We start from the raw sequence: 17,082 nt of genomic DNA, 5'->3' as shown, positions 1-17,082 counted from the left end.
CTGAGTCGCGCTGCCCTAGGGACTCCACCTTCTCACTTAAACCCTCGACAATCCTGTGACGTCGGTATTACTACTATTCTTACTTTTAAAAACAAAGATAAAACTGTGGTTGAGAAGTCAAGTGACTTGCCTACAGTTGTATAGCTGGTGAGCAGGAATGGGAGCCAGGTCTGTTTTCTGACTCCCAGACCTGTGCTCACGCCACCGTACCACGCTGCCTCGCTTCTAGGGCATCAGGCCAAACCTCCTCCACGGTCTCCCGGACAGACCCAGCCTTCACTTGCTGGTCCCTAAGAAGGGAGCACGTTTCCTTTATGTGCTGGATGTTGGAAAGTCATCTTCTCTTGCACCAGATCTGCATCTCTGAAACTCCCACCCGTGGCCTAAAAAGGAGCCACACCGAGCAGCCTGCTCCCTCCGGCCCCAGTACCTCAGCGATCTGAACAGAGCTGCCTCCTCCCCAGGCTCCAGTCCCTTCAGCAGCTCTTCTAAGGACACGCTCTAGGGTCCTGTCTCCATCTGGGAACCAAGACCAACTTGTCTTGGATTTTCCTGAAGTCTTATACTCAATGAGAAAGGCCATAGCCCTATGTCCTGTTTTTAGGCTGTGTTACTGGTTGGTTGATTCATTCTTTCATTATTTATGGAGTGCCTCCCAGCTACTGGGCAGCTATTCTCTTTTCAATGAAAATCTCGGGGAAGCAACTTACCACGCGCTGCCTGTTTGTAGCTCTACTGTGGCCTTCCCCACAGTGAGTCCTGTGCAGGTGTGTTCCCCTGCCACTGAGTAGATACTCAGTAAATGCTTACACTCACATACGTGCCCATGCTCATGGGAACAACAGGATAAGGAAATGAAGAGAAGACCTTTTACTTTTCAAAGATTTTAACAGGACAGAGAAGGAAGTTACCTTCGAAGAGTGCTCTATTCATTCTTCTCAAACACCTGTCTAAGCAGTTGGCCTGCCAGACTTCTGGGGCTCCCTCCTGCCCACAGGAAAAGCCCAGACTTCCCAAGACAGCATTCTGGGTCCTTCAAGGTCCGCTTTAGTCCAACCTCACCCCTGCCCACCTCATCTTCAGCCATAGCTAAACGACGATGATTCTCCCCCATGCCCCTCCTCTGCACAGCCACCTCCACCTCTGCCTGGCAAGATCGCCCATCCTTCGGGTGCATCCCTGCAGCACTGCCTCTCCAGGGGCACTGACCATGCCACCTGTGTCACAGTCGTGAGAGAGACAGGCCTTCTCTGCCCCTTAAGACCGTGGCCTCCTGGCGGGCGGGGACCATGCCTTCCTTGCCTCTGACAATCACCCCAGCAGCAAACTAAATCACAAATAACATAGGAACCCCTGGGCTGAGGTGAGTTAGCCAAGCCGGGAAGTGGGGAACTGAGAAGTGGGTCCCAGGGGCCTCACCATAGGGACATAGTTCTCTTCGCTGTCTCCCGAGTCCGTGCTGGTGATGCTCTGCGTGGAGATGGGGCGGCAGTACTGGGAGGAGCTGGAGTTGAAGGTGTGGCTGTTGTGAGAGAGACAGAGTAAGCCCTCAGGAAGTTTTCAGCCTCCAGCTGGGTCCCTGACCCTCACACCCCCAGACCCTCCACCCTCAGAGCTTCACACTCCGTTATCAGTTTAAGATCTGATACAGAGCAGGTACAATTAGTCCCCCTTTATGGATGAGGAAATCAAGCCCAGAGAGATCAAGAGATGTGCTCAGCTACAGCATTAGCATCAGGATGCAGCTTTCCTGACTCACAGGCCATGACCACTTCACTCGCCAGCCCTAACGGCCCTGTTCCAAGCTCCTGCTTCCACAGACAGAAACTCACATGGCCCGAGACCAAGATTTGGTGACAGGTGACTTGAAGGGGAGCTCATCAATGACGGTGTTGTTTCTCAGGTCAAGTGGTGTTGGCTTTGCTGGAGCAGGAACAGAAAGTCAAGTAATCAGCCAATGCTAATGCCACACATACATACACTTACATATACCACACAAATATATTTATAAATGCCTTCGTATTCATCCCAGTGTTACTACATAGGGAAACTGAGGCTCAGCAAGGTTCTATAATCCTTGCCCACATTGACTGGCCTTGAAGGCATGTCTTCAGAGTCCACATTATATCTTCTTTGCACTGTATCTATGGCAATCATATTTTCAGAATCCAAAACGTGGGGGGACAGTGTATGACGACAGACTGTTCTCCCCAGATCTGTGACTGTATATAAAAACAAGAGATGATATTTGAAATGGAGAAGGCCACCGTGACGGCTCCCGGCTGCTCCTGGTCCAGGGCTGGGGAACCTAGAGCAGAGGAAGGTGAATGCCACGAGGCCCTGAAGGCTTCAATCCAAATGCTAAGACTTTAATTTCCTGCTGGCCAGAACAAGGAGGGCTTCTCTCCGCCCCATTACATACTTCTCCCTGTGAATCCCTGCCACTGATCCAAGGCCCACAGTGGGGTTGAGGCAGACGTGGAGCCTGAAGTACAGCACTTCTTCCCGGTCTAAATGCAGGGGGCATAGATCTAACTTCACTCAACACCCACTGTGTGCCACAGTCAACGCCCTACGTGCTTTCCCTCTGAGCAAAACTGGGAGGCAGGAATTACTATCCCCATTTCACAGATAAGAAAACTGAGGCTCAGAGAATTTAAATGATTTACCCAAAGTCACACACCCAGGAAGTGCTGGATAAGGATTCCACCCACATCTATGTGGTTTGAAAGCTCAAGCCTTTCCATTACAGTATAGCACATCTTTTAATTGACCACTTTGTCGTTTCTGCACTGCCCCGCCCCAGATCTAACACTAATCCGTCAACACTGAACAGCATTTTATACGTGCCTACAGTTTATACATGCTACAGGCCCATCTGTGTTTCACAGACAAAGAAACAAGGCTCACAGGCACAGAGTGCTCTGTCTACAGTCACATGTTGGCAGGCGGCAAGCTGGAACCCAAGTCCGACGTGTCCTTTGGATTCCTGCACTCCTGCCCATCCAGGCTGCTCCAGCAGCCAGTCTCCAGGGTGCCAGATCATTAGGATGGATTTGGAGTGTTTGTGTATGTGTGTGTGCGCGAGTTTGGGGTGGTTTAGGTCCCAGAGGCCACCACTTCCTTGCAAGAAAAGTTCAGGATCCACCTGATCCCTAAATGAATGCAAATAGTCCCTGGACATTGTCCAGAGATGGGACAGGGGAAAGTGGACTTACCTTTCCGGTCAGGTTTGAGGTTGCGGTTGACAGGGGGTGGCTGGATCTCACTTGCTCGGCTGGGGCCTCGGTGCACAGGAAGGGCGGTAGAGGGGTAGCCAAGCGGGTCGAAGTGATGGGGACCTGGGCTCATGGGGATGTAGACACTCTGGGCATTATCACTTGCTCGCTCCATGGCCAGGAGGGTGGAGGAACCTGGATTCATGGGCACATAGTTGTCTTCGGAATTGGTGCTATCCGATCGGCCCACAACTGTTTTCCCTGGCTAGGAAGGAGAGTGAAAGAAATACAGCTGTCATTGGCAAGAAGAAACAAGAAAGGTGGGAGAATTTGTATACAGGGTAAGAAAAGTCACGACTGAGTTAGCTGTGCTGTGAAGCTAAAAGGCCGACCCTGGGAAAACCAAGTAAGAAGGTAGAGTGGGAGACAGGGGAAAATGAGGTCTGTGGGTCCCTTCTAGCTTCCATGATCCCTTGGGACCCACTTATGATTTGTGATAAATCTTTAGCATGAAACATCCTTGGCGGCTGGTCCATGAGGCCTTCTGGATACCTGACCAAGGCAGGGGGTAGCACAAGCCATGGACTGCATAGGTTTGGTTGGGGATCTGCCCTTCTACCTCAAGTCCAGACTCACCACTGGCACGTCAGCATTTCAGGCCCTGAGCAGGGTGAGGAGCATATTAGAAGCTTTGGCTCTACCGAGCAGGTGACGTCTGGGGCCAGCTGTGCTTCCCCAGTTCAGCTTTTAGTGTGATCCCCACACTGCAGTCAGAGCTGCCATAGAGTTGTACGATGCAGCAACCCTGGCGAGAGCCTTCCTTCAACTCCTGCCCTGTCTGTCCCGATGTACAACTAGGCTGCTTCTGCCTTGATTACCTAATTTCAGTCTTTCCAGTGGGCCTGAAGCCAGACCTTAGTCTGCTCAGCTGGGGCCTGACACCTTGCAGAACTGTGGTCAGCCCCCTGCAGGGCAGCCTGGGATCCTGCGCTCAAACCATTAATCTGCCATGGAGCCTGACTCTCAGCACCACCCTTGCCCGTAGTCTCACACCGCAGCACTCTCCTCCAGGTGAGACCTCATGGATAAGGATGCTGCCTTAGGTCCACCGTCCCAGAGCCGGGGTCCTCTGCATTCTAGACCTCTCCTGCTTACCCACAGGGCTGGTGAGCCTTGGAGTCTAGTGTACCTAAGTACACTCATTTCTTCCAGACTAGGATACCTGTACCTTACTTTCCAAAAAACTCAACCCAGGGTTCTAAAGTAAGACAAGAAGCTAGGCAGGGTCCTAAAATGGAGATGCCATCATTCTTCGGGGCTGTGCCTTTATTTCCACGGGATGTGAACTTTAACCCCCTGAGCTGGCCTGATGGCCCCTGGCTAAGCCCCACTCACCAGGAAAGAACCGACTGCATCACTCATGGACTCGGCAGATCGGCCTGCACTCTCTCCACCACGCTGGGGGTACTCGTAGGACTCACAGGAAGATGCTACGACAGAGGAAGGAAGATCCATGTGCACTCAGTTGATCCACGTGTTGACACTTCCCTAAATCCTCACCGATGCTGCTCAGGGGCTTACTGACACACCGGAAGATAGGACTCTCAACCCCAAGGGATAGGGTATTACTTCTGTCATGTCGCACCTCTGTTCAAAAGCTCCTCCCGGGCTTCTGGATCCAGCTCTGGTGTTAGCATCGGCATCATATCCCTCCTTGACCACTTCTGCCCTCATTTATGCGCCCCTCCTTCAACTCCTGTAGCCCTTACCACCTGTCCCACTCATTCTAGCCATCATTTACACAAATACTACAGTAATAATGATACTGGACGAATATATACATGTTGGTTTTATTTCCCCAACTAGATGTGAGCTCTCTGAAGGGCAGAGACATATTTTATATATGTTTGCATCATTTCAGTTCCAAAGCACAGGGTGATTGATAGAACAGTTGATGGACTAAAAAATCACAAAGAGTACTAAGCCAAGAGTCAGGACCCTGAGGTCCAAGTCCCATCTCTGCCACTGACTGACTTTGCAGCCATGAATAAATCTCTTAACTACCATGGGCCTCATGTGAAATGGAGACAATGAAGCCCCACCAAACTCTCAGGGTCATTACATGGCTTAAATAATAGGACAGATAAGGACAGGCTGCACCTGCTATAAAGCAACATGCAAAATGAAAGGCATTAGTGTTATTGTACTTTTTCATCAAATAGAGGAGGGTATATGCAGGGCTGGAATACTCTCAATGGAAAATAAGTGGCAATAGAATTTATATACTTCAGATTGAAGTTTATACTTTAACCAAAGAGATTCAAGCGTGGCTTAGAAAATATTTTGTAGATCTAATTTTGTTTGAATAGTCTGTTAGTCCACAGAGGTTTGGCTCCAGTTTGCACTAGTCCTCTAAATTTATTCTTGAAATCTTTGGTTTGATTTATAAATGAATAAAATACTATCATTTGGACTTCTAAAACCATAATACATTGTATTGTGGTTAACCAAGAACGCTCTACCTCCCTTAGTAGAACAGTAACGTCTCTCCAGCAGAGGCTGCTACGCTCTTGCCACTGTGTGTGTCCACTAATAGCCTCAAGTGCTGGAGAACCAACCAGTAGGGGGTCTGGGTGGAAAATGCCTGGACGCGTGAATATCAGTGACCTGGGTGGGCCGTGAGTCTCCTTAGCATGCATGACTAAGGACTAGCAAACCACTGAGAAGCCCTGTGCTACCTCTGTTTCCCCGGGGTCTCGGCTGGAGCTTCTACTGACCTCGGTGAAGTCGGCTGTTGTCCATTGCAGGGAGGGTATTGCGCCTGGGGATGGTGGCGGCGGCCGAGACTGATCTGCCACTTTCACTGATTGGAGGTCTCTGCTGAGGGCTGCCCCATCGAGGTGTTTCTGCCTGACTTGGCTTGGGGGGCCGGGGTGGGGGAGCTATGGCTGAGTCCCCAGGAGTGGCCACGGCCATGGCATTGTGGTTCTTGTCCAGTGTGAATGTCCTAGGGATCTGGTAAGCTGAGAGTGGGGTGGCTGGAACATCCATATTATCTACCAGGAGGTCCCCAAACTCCCGGCACAGGGTGTTGCTGGGCGTCTTGAAGGTGTACACATCCTCGTTATCCGTCTCAGAGCCTGTGAGGCTGCCCTTGGTGTGGCCATGGGAGGCCAGGCTCCGGGGCAGGTCGTAGGTACTGTCTCTGAATTCTGTATTGTGCCGGCTCGGCTTGGGGAGGCTATAGAAGCCGTGGACTTGACCACTGACCCCGTTGACACAGTGTCCATTGCCCTGGGCAAGTTTCTGTACGGCTGTGTCGCTCCTCATGAGAAACGAGGCCCTGGTGCCCTGAGAGAAGCTGGCACTCCTAACAGAGAGAAAGGAAGGAAGGGGCAGAGGGGTTAGAGGAGGCCAGGACTGCCTGCCCAGGGAGGCAGGTTGGCATGTTCAAAGCCCGTGCAGCTAGATGGTGTGGAAAAAACACAGGATGAGGAGGCAGACAGGCCTGAAGTTTATTTCAGTTTACTAGCTGTGTGACCTTAGGCAAGACACTTTCTCTTTCTAAGCTTCATGTTATGCATCTGCAAAAATGGTGATTAAAAACATACTTGCAAGGTTGTTCAGAAATTAGGTTCTAGTATATCTCGTATACATATGTTCAGTCATTGTCAGCCTTTATCTCTCCTCCACCTCCAAGTGGCAGTGATGAGCAAGGTTGGCCTCACCTCCTCCAAAAGATACCAACAAGCCAGTTATACCCCCACCTGTTCACTGTTTTGAGAACCACAGAATATATACATTTGAACACAAAGGCTGAGAGATAGTGGAAAGACTCAAGAGTCTTGGTTTTCCCATTGTAAAATAAGTCAGCAAATGGGTGTTGATGTTGTAAGTTGTAAAGAACTATTCAAATGTAAGCCATAGATTTTCTACCATGTATTATAGTTTGTTGAGAGGCATTTAGAGGAAGAAATCTCTCTTTCCAGAAGTCTAAATATCTATAGGAAAAAGGGCTTCCTGTTGGGGATCTATATTCAGGATAGAAAGAGTTTAATTTGTTTAATTTTTAAAAATTTTTATTTATTTTGAGGAAGATTAGCCCTGAGCTAACTGCTGCCAATCCTCCTCTTTTTGCTGAGGAAGACTGGCCCTGAGCTAACATCCGTACCCATCTTCTTCTACTTTATATGTGGGATGCCTACCACAGCATGGTGTGCCAAGCGGTGCCATGTCTGCACCTGGGATGGAACCGGTGAACCATGGGGCACCAAAGCGGAAGGTGAGCACTTAACCGCTGCGCCACTGGGCCAGCCCCTATTTTTTTCAAATTTAGGTTCTTGGGAAATAAGGCAAGATTGAGCAGTAAAAGAGCTGGGAGGGAAGGGATCTGTGTTAGGTTCCAGCACTGCTAATGATATGCTCTGTGAGCTTCACCAAGCCCCCCTACAAGGTGTGACCTAGTGGGTCTCACTGATTTTTAAGGGCCCAACTGGCTCTGAAGCTCCATAAGCCTTTGGCTTTATAAGCATGGTTTTCAAACTGGACTCTGTTCTTTGTAGGTACCTTGGGAAATGGAGGATGAGGTTCTGAGCAAGTCGGGATCCAGGTCTGCTTTCCTCTCTCTTACATTATGATTCTTTTTTTATTTTATTTTATTTTATTTTTATTGAGTTAATGATAGGTTACAATCTTGTGAAATTTCAGTTGTACATTAATGTTTGTCATTTGTGTTGTAGGTGCACCACTTCACCCTTTGTGCCCACCCCCCACCCCACCTTTCCCCTGGTATCCACTAAACTGTTCTTAGTCCATAATTTTAAATTCCTCATATGAGTGGAGTCATACACAGATTATCCTTCTCTAGCTGGCTTATTTCACTTAACATAATTCCCTCAAGGTCCATCCATGTTATTGCAAATGGAATGATTTTGTTCTGTTTTGCAGCTGAGTAGTATTCCATTGTATATATGTACCACATCTTCTTTATCCATTCGTCTGTTGATGGGCACTTAGGTTGCTTCCATGTCTTGGCTATTGAAAATAATGCTGCAATGAACATTGGGGTGCATAGGACTTTTGGGATTGCTGACTTCAAGCTCTTTGGATAAATTCCCAGTAGTGGGATGGCTGGATCGTATGGTAGTTCTATTTTTAATTTTTTGAGGAATCTCCATACTGTTTTCCATAGTGGCTGCACCAGTTTGCATTCCCACCAGCAGTGTATGAGGGTTCCTTTTTCTCCACAACCTCTCCAACATTTGTTACTATTAGTTTTAGATATTTTTGTCATTCTAATGGGTGTAAGGTGATATCTTAGTGTAGTTTTGATTTGCATTTCCCTGATGATCATCGATGATGAGCATCTTTTCATGTGCCTATTGGCCATCCGTATATCTTCTTTGGAGAAATGTCTGTTCATGTCTCCTGCCCGTTTTTTGATCAGGTTGTTTGATTTTTTGTTGTTGAGTTGTGAGAGTTCTTTATCTATTACGGATATTAAGCCTTTGTCAGATATATGACTTGCAAATATTTTTTTTCCCAGTTAGTGGGTTGTTTTTTTGTTTCAATCCTGTTTTCGTTTGCCTTGAAGAAGCTCTTTAGTCTGATGAAGTCCCATTTGTTTATTCTTTCTATTGTTTCCCTTCTCTGAGAAGGCATGGTGTCCAATAAGATCCTTTTAATACTGATGTCAAAGAGTGTACTGCCTACGTTTTCTTCCAGAAGCCTTATGGTTTCAGGTCTCACCTTTAGGTCTTTGATCCATTTTGAGTTTATTTTGGTGAATGGTGAAAAAGAATGGTCAATTTTCATTCTTTTACAGGTGGCTTTCCAGTTTTCCCAGCACCATTTGTTGAAAAGACTTTCTTTTCTCCATTGTATGCCCTCAGCTCCTTTGTCAAAGATAAGCTGTCCATAGATGTGTGGTTTTATTTCTGGGCTTTCAATTCTGTTCCATTGATCTGTGCACCTGTTTTTGTACCAGTACCATGCTGTTTTGATTACTGTAGCTTTGTAGTATGTTTTGAAGTCAGGGATTGTGATGCCTCCCATTTTGTTCTTTTTTCTCAGGATTGCTTTAGAAATTCGGGGTCTTTTGTTGCCCCATATGAATTTTAGGATTCTTTGTTCTAATTCTGTAAAGAATGTCATTGGGATTCTGATTGGGATGGCATTGAATCTGTAGATTGCTTTAGGTAGAACGGACATTTTAACTATGTTTATTCTTCCAATCCAGTACATGGAATGTCTTTCCATCTCCTTATGTCATCATCCAATTCTCTCAGAAAGGCCTTGTAATTTTCATCATATAGGTCCTTCACTTCCTTAGTTAAATTTACCCCAAGGTATTTTATTCTTTTTGTTGCGATTGTGAATGGTATTGTGTTCTTCAGTTCTTTTTCTGTTAGTTCGTTATTAGAGTATAGAAATGCTACTGATTTATGCAAATTGATTTTGTACCCTGCAACTTTGCTGTAGTTGTTGATTACTTCTAAGAGTTTTCCAATGGATTCTTTGGGGTTTTCTATATATAAGATCATGTCGTCTGCAAACAGCGAGAGTTTCACTTCTTCCCTCCCTATTTGGATTCCTTTTATTCCTTTTTCTTGCCTGATTGCTCTGGCCAGGACCTCCAGTACTATGTTAAATAAGAGTGGTGATAGAGGGCATCCTTGTCTTGTTCCTGTTTTCAGGGGGATGGCGTTCAGTTTTTGCCCATTGAGTATGATGTTGGCTATGGGTTTGTCATATACGGCCTTTATTATGTTGAGGTAGTTTCCTTCTATGCCCATTTTGTTCAGAGTTTTTATCATAAATGGCTGTTGGATCTTGTCAAATGCCTTCTCTGCATCTATTGAGATGATCATGTGGTTTTTATTCCTTAGTTTGTTGATGTGGTGTATCACGTTGATTGATTTGTGGATGTTGAACCATCCCTGTGTCCCTGGTATGAATCCCACCTGATCCTGATGTATGATCCTTTTGATGAATTGCTGAATTCTAGTTGCAGAAATTTTGTTTAGAATTTTTGCATCTACATTCATCAGTGATATTTCGTGGTGTCCTTGTCAGGTTTTGATATCAGCGTGATGTCGGCCTCATAGAATGTGTTAGGAAGTGTTCCATCTTCCCTAATTTTTCGGAATAGCTTGAAAAGGATAGGTATTAAATCCTCTCTGAAAGTTTGGTAGAATTCCCCAGGAAAGCCATCTGGTCCTGGGGTTTTGTTCTTTGGGATGTTTTTGATTGCTGTTTCAATCTTTTTCCTTGTGATTGGTCTGTTCAAATTGTCTGCCTCTTCTTGAGTGAGCTTTGGGAGATTGTAGGAGTCCAAGAATTTATCCATTTCCTCTAGGTTATCCATTCTGTTGGCATATAGTTTTTTGTAGTATTCTCTTATAATCCATTGTATTTCTGCAGAGTCTGTTGTTATTTCTCCTCTTTCATTTCTGATTTTGTTTATTTGAGCTTTCTCCCTTTTTTTCTTTGTAAGTCTGGCTAGTGGTTTGTCAATTCTATTTATCTTCTCAAAAAACCAGCTCTTTGTTTCATTGATCCTTTCTACTGCCTTTTTCATTTCAATAGTATTTATTTCTGCTCTGCTTTTTATTATTTCTCTCCTTCTGCTGACTTTGGGCTTTATTTATTCTTTTTTCTCTAGTTCAGTTAGGTGTACTTTAAGATTGCTTATTTGGCATTTTTCTTGTTTGTTAAGATGTGCCTGTATTGCGATGAATTTTCCTCTTAATACACCTTTTGTTGTATCCCATATGAGTTGGTATGGCATGTTATCATTTTCATTTGTTTCCAGGTATTTTTTGATTTCTTCTTTAATTTCTTCAATGATCCATTGCTTGTCCAGTAGTGTGTTGTTTAGTCTCCACATCCTTGTGCCTTTCTCAGCTTTTTTCTTGTAATTAATTTCTAGCCTTATAGCACTATGATTGGAGAAGATGCTTGTTCTTATTTCAATTTTTTTAAATTTGTAGAGGCTTGCCTTGTTTCCCAACATATGGCCTATCCTTGAGAATGTTCCATGTGCACTTGAGAAGAATGTGTATTCAGCTCTTTCAGGGTGAAGTGATCTATATAAGTCTATTAAGTCCAATTGTTTTAGTTTTTCATTCAGCTCCACTATTTCCTTGTTGATTTTCTGTCTGGATGATCTGTCCATTGATGTGAGTGGGGTGTTAAGGTCCCCTACTATTATTGTGTTGTTTTTAACATCTTCCTTTAGGTCTGTTAATAGTTGCTTTATGAATCTTGGTGCTCCTGTGTTGGGTGCATAGATATTTATAAGCGTTATTTCTTCTTGATGAAGTGTCCCTTTGATCATTATATATTGTCCCTCTGTGTCTCTCTTTACCTGTCTTATTTTGAAATCCACTTGGTCTGATATAAGAATTGCAACACCTGCCTTTTTTTCCTTGTTATTAGCTTGAAGTATTGTCCTCCATCCCTTCACCCTGAGCCTGTGTTTGTCCTTGGGGCTGAGATGTGTTTCTTGGAGGCAGCAAATTGTTGGATCTTGTTCTTTAATCCATTTTGCCACTCTGTGTCTTTTTATTGGAGAGTTCAAGCCGTTTACATTGAGAGTGATTATTGATGCATGTGGACTTAATGCTGTCAATCTGTCGCTCATTATCTTGTTTTCCTGTGTGCTTTAGACTACCCATTTAATACTGCAATTTCCTATGCTGGGTTTCTTAGATTTTTCCTTATTTATGATTTGTGACTCTGTTCTGTATTTTATTTTAGCGTCTACCTTGAAGTTTGTATTTAGAATCTCGTGTATAATATATTCTATTCTCTGGTGGTCTCTTACTTACTTGACCAATACTGATTTAGACCCTTTGCTCTTCCCCTCCTAAATAATTATTTTCATTTCTTAGTCCAACTCATGTTATGAATTTGTAGTTAGAGTGATAAGATCGTCCTTGCTTTGGTAGTTTCCTTACCTTTACCCTAATGCTATAGTTGAATATTTGCTGTCCTGTTCTGGTTCTATCCATCGGTCTCCCTAGTCTGTGGATTGTGACCCCTTTCTCCCTTTTTTATTTTTTCAGGTATGAGAGCCTTCTTGAGGATTTCTTGTAGTGGAGGGCTTTTAGTTACAAATTCCCTTAACTTTTGTTTGTCTGGAAAAGATTTAATTTCTCCCTCATATCTGAAGGAAATTCTTGCTGGATAGAGTACTCTTGGCTGAAGATTTTCATCTTTTAAAGCTTTGAATATGTCACTCCATTCTCTCCTAGCTTGTAGGGTTTCTGTAGAGAAATCCGCTGACGTCTGATAGGGGCTCCTTTATAGGTTATTCTGTTCTTTTTTCTTACTTCCCTGAGTATTCTTTCCTTATCTTTCCTTCTTGCCAATTTTACTACTATGTGCCTTGCAGTAGGTCTTTTTACATTGACAAATCTAGGAGATCTGAAAGCTTCCTCTACACACATTTCTCTGTCAATCCCTAGATTTGGGAAGTTCTTTTCAATAATTTTGTTAAGCACACTTTCTGCTCCATTTTCCTTTTCCACGTTCTCAGGAATTCCTATGATCCTTATGTTCTTACTCCTCATTGAATCCACTATCTCTTGGAGATTTTCCTCGTTTTTTTAATTCTTAGTCCTCTTTCTTCCTCCGTCTGGAGCCATTCAGCCTGTCTATCTTCAATTATGTTAATTTTCTCTTCTATGGTGTCTACACGGGCATTCAGGGAATCCATATTCTGTTTTATCTGGTCCATTGTGTTTTTCATCTCTAGTAATTCTGTTTGATTCTTCTTTATGATTTCAATCTCTTTTGTGAAGTACCTCCAGAACTTGGCTTGTTTCTCTATCTTTCTCTCTACCTCATTGAGTTTTTTTATTATAGCTGCTCTGAACTCATTATCACTTAGTTTACCTAATTCCAAGTCCTCAGGACTTAATTCTATGTTTTTATTGTTTTCCTTCTGGTCTGGGGCTTTTATAAATTGCTGGATGGTAGAGGAGCGGGTTTTTTGCATGGTGGTAGAATTCGGTTGCAGTTACAGCCTGTTGCCACTAGATGGGGGTCAAGAGCCGCGTGTTATGAGCTCCCTGCCTTCGGGCAAGATGGCTGCGCCCACGGCCTTTCCCGGGAGGGAGGGGCTGCTATTCTCGCACACTGGTCTGGAGTCAGATCAGTTCTGTTCTCTGGTCTCCTGAGGCCCTGGGTTTATGGGGTCCCCACGGATGGAAGCTTTCCCCCCGTCAGTGGGTTTCCACTGGACCAGTGGCAGGAGTCCTGGATGATCCCCCGGTCGTGCAGCCCCTCCCCTGCTCGTTCCCGACCGGTGCAGCAGCGATCACAGACTCTAGGGCAGGGAGCGATGTTCTCTCCTACCATTCCAGTGCCTCCGAGGCCGTAAGTAAGGTTTATGATCTCCGCCTTCTTGGTATTGGTCTCTAACGTGTTGGCATTAGATTTATTCTCTGAAATTCAGTTTTTCCAATCCTTTGTTGTATTTTGGAGGGAAGAGAATCCCGGGTCAGCTCACCCCGCCATTTTGCTCTGCCCCTTCTCCCATTATGATTCTTTATAGGATTTAATTTGGGGAAAAAAGTAAGAATCATTATTCTAGAACAATCCTTTATAGCAGTGATTCTCAGACTTTTGGAGGCTTTAAGCCTCTTTAAGAAGCTGATAAAAAGCTCTTGGCACTTCTCACCAGAATAAGGCAAGTCTTGTATACATACAAATTTGCATGCTATATCTGGGGAGCGGGGGGTGGGTGTCACAATCCTGTGAGACCAGTCCATGGAACTTCTGCCTTATACAAACTCTTTCAGCTCTCGGGGAGCTTGTTATTTATGGATGCGGCCACCAGATGGTGGTAGACAACAGATCCCAGCAGCTTAGAAAAAGGAAGGGAAACAGGTGTTTAGGCCAGGCTCTCTCTCATGTAAACTTGCATCCTTGATAGCTGGGAGTTCCGTTTCAGTCCTCAAACCTTCCGCAGCCCTCTTCTCTAGAACTCTGTGTTCTTTCTCTCTTTCTGTTCCATTCCACACACATAACCAAGCCAACAGCCATGGGCCTAGATCATTGAGCAGCTAACCTTCAGATAATGGAGTGCTCGGAGCAGAGATGGAGGAGCTAATGGTAGACATAAGGTGTTCACGTTGTTCACATTTGTCTTTGGTGCCTTTCATTTTGCCTTTTGGAATTTCCCACTTTCTGTTGGATGCCCCCATCTGGATTTGTTCATTTAATGAACATTTACTGACATCCCACCTTCCACCTGGGCCAGGAACAATGGATACAGAAATGCCTCCTGCCCTAGGGGGCACAGCAGTGGAAGAGGTGACATGCATGCAAATCATTATAATCAAGTGGGTGAGTACCCAGTAGCTGACAGATCTATGGTGGTGGTGATACAGACCCTCCCTGGTGGTGGTGGCACAGAATGTCAGGGGAGGCTTCTTCTGAGCTAGTCTGGCAACTGGCCAGGCAAAAGGCAAGAGAAGGCAAAAGGTGCTCTAGTTAGAGGCACAAAGAAGTAGAACACAACCTAGCAAGGTCAACGAACTGCAAGCTGCTCAGGCTGCAGCAAGCGTGCTAGGAGGTAGGGCTGAGAGCCAGGGCTGACGAGGATGGGGAGCCCCTGAAGGATTTAAGGGGGTTGGGGAGAGCATCACAGGTATCCTGCAGTAGCCTTAAACATATTCAAGAATGAACTCATCTTCTTTCTCCTGACTCTCCTGTCCTGGGAATGGCACCAGTCACTCGAGAAACCTGGGAGTTACAGACATTACAATTTCTCACTCAAAAACCCCTTCAAGTCCTACTGAATCCACCCCAAATCAGGTCCTCCTGATTTTTTTTCTGCCATTAATGAAAGGGCTGGTAACGAGTCTCCCCACCATCTGCCTGGGACCTCTCTGATCTTCTCTACACCCCCACTGACATTTACTTTCCTAACTTCTTGGCTTAACCATTTTCAGTACTGCCTCATTGCCTTTAGGACTAAGCTGTATTTCAGCTCCAACGTGTCCCTCCAATCTCTTCTCCCTAATTCACCTTCCCACTCTAGGATCCATTCAGCCAAACTTCTCAGTGTTCCCTGTATGCCCCATGCAATCAAGCCTCTAGGGTTTGTGGTGGTGTTCGCTCTGTCTGAAACAACTTCAATCTGGCAAGCTCCGACTCCTATTTATCCTTCAAACTCAGTCAAATTGCACACCTTTTAAAGTTGTTTCTTACATCCTCTACTTCAGAGCATACTCAATCACCTGCTCAACTCTGTTCTTGGAGCAGGTGGTAATTGTTACCTGTGTTACATACCATTGTTACTTGTCTCCTACACCAGACTGATTTCCTCGAGAACAGAAACTGTGTCTTATTCATTTTTCTCTCCTCAGCACCCAGATTAGTGCTTGTCACATAGTGAATAATGAATAAATATTTGTTGAATGGACAAGCAAATGAATGTATAAATAAATGAGTAAAGAGAAGTGTTGGTGCTGCCATCCCCTTTCCTAAGCGTGGCCTAAACCCTTTGGATCAGCAGATCAGAACTCTTCCCCCTTCAATACCCACTAGCTTATGTCCCTACCTCCCTCTGCTCCAGCATCCTCTGCTCTAGCTCACAGAACTACTCACTCAACCCTAAATACGTCCCACATGGTCTAAGCTCTTGCCCTGGGCTTGCATTATTTACCTTTCTCTGGAATGCTTCCTTGACGCATCAAAATCTTACACAAAGTGCAAAAGAAGCCCTTTTGCTCCACAAAGGTTTTGTAGGTCCTCTAATTCTCCTTTTCACTTCAACAACTCCTTCCTCTTTGCTCCCGCAGCACTCTGTGCTTCCAGCCTAACACTTACTCTGCCTTCCGTTTTGGGTCTGTATCTTTCCACTTCTCCCAGACCCTGTGCTCCTGGATGGCAGAGACCATATCCTGTACCCTGGCTGGTGCCTGGCATGTGGGAGGTGAACACTGACGCTTGTTGAGGGGGACTGATCATTACTTCAAGAGCTGGGTAAGAGTTGTTGAACAAGGGAAACCTACTTGCCCAAAGCTACATACTCAGATGGTAGCAGGACTGGCTCCAGCAGGCAGGTCTCTGGACTCCCTGCTCAAGGCTACAGTGTGCTCCCTCTGGGCAAGAATCGAGAGAGAGAAATTCTGAGCAAGTCCCATGGCTTTGACTACTTTCATGAAGACCTTGACTGAGGCCTATGTCACCATAATGTCCCGTGTTTCTTGCATGGGATGGATCCCTGGAAGCAGTGGATTTGGAGAGAGGCCTCTCTTCCAGGGCTGTGGGCTGACAGAGGCCTCCTAAAATGGGCATGGTACTGTGCCAGGCACATCACAAGTCACGTCACTCTTAATCCTCCCGACAGTTCTGAGAGACAGGTTTGTATCAGATGAGGAAAACGGTAAATGGCAGAGTTGATACAGGAAGATACTTGAACACAAGCGTGTAGGGGAGCTCCCTGGGGGCAGAGAGAAATTTGGAAGAAGTACTCCCTCAAGCCAGCAGCTCAGTGCCTCTCCTCCTCAGTCCTGGCTGCCCGCACACGGCTCCAGAGTCTGTTGAGGGGCGAGGGGGTATCACACTACCTCTTGCACCGTGGTCTTTGGTCTTCATATCAACCCCAAATCTCTCCCTTATCTTTTAGGAATGGTTTTCTAGTTTTCCTGGCCATTTTATTTTGCAATTGTTCTTTGGTACAATTTTATGTAATTTTGCGTACCACACTACACCGCGATCTTGTTCTTTTCCATCCTACCAGACTCCAAGCACCTTAATGATGAAGGGCCCAGTTTGATTTTTAATGGATATGTTCCTATTTAAGGAAAGCTAATATGTAAATGCTCGTAAGTCAACTGACCACCAT

The 17,082-nt window shown here is 45.4% G+C and overlaps 1 protein-coding gene across 2 annotated transcripts in view; it reads right to left on the bottom strand.

Annotated features, from left to right (window-relative positions):
• GAB2 (GRB2 associated binding protein 2) overlaps positions 1 to 17,082 on the bottom strand; it is a 181,343-nt gene that overhangs the window by 5,257 nt on the left and 159,004 nt on the right. For both annotated transcript variants that reach the window (XM_023646534.2, XM_070274335.1), the window contains 5 exons: positions 5,996 to 6,588; positions 4,614 to 4,708; positions 3,219 to 3,483; positions 1,833 to 1,923; positions 1,420 to 1,522 (listed from right to left, as the gene is read on the bottom strand). In XM_023646534.2, coding sequence (XP_023502302.1) covers positions 1,420 to 1,522; positions 1,833 to 1,923; positions 3,219 to 3,483; positions 4,614 to 4,708; positions 5,996 to 6,588 — 1,147 coding nt within the window. The remainder of the gene's footprint in view (positions 1 to 1,419; positions 1,523 to 1,832; positions 1,924 to 3,218; positions 3,484 to 4,613; positions 4,709 to 5,995; positions 6,589 to 17,082) is intronic.

This window comes from Equus caballus, chromosome 7 (genome assembly GCF_041296265.1).
Source record: "Equus caballus isolate H_3958 breed thoroughbred chromosome 7, TB-T2T, whole genome shotgun sequence".
In the NCBI taxonomy this organism is placed as follows: domain Eukaryota; kingdom Metazoa; phylum Chordata; class Mammalia; order Perissodactyla; family Equidae; genus Equus; species Equus caballus.
Note: the sequence above shows the minus strand (reverse complement) of the source record. Positions and strands in the feature narration are given on the sequence as shown.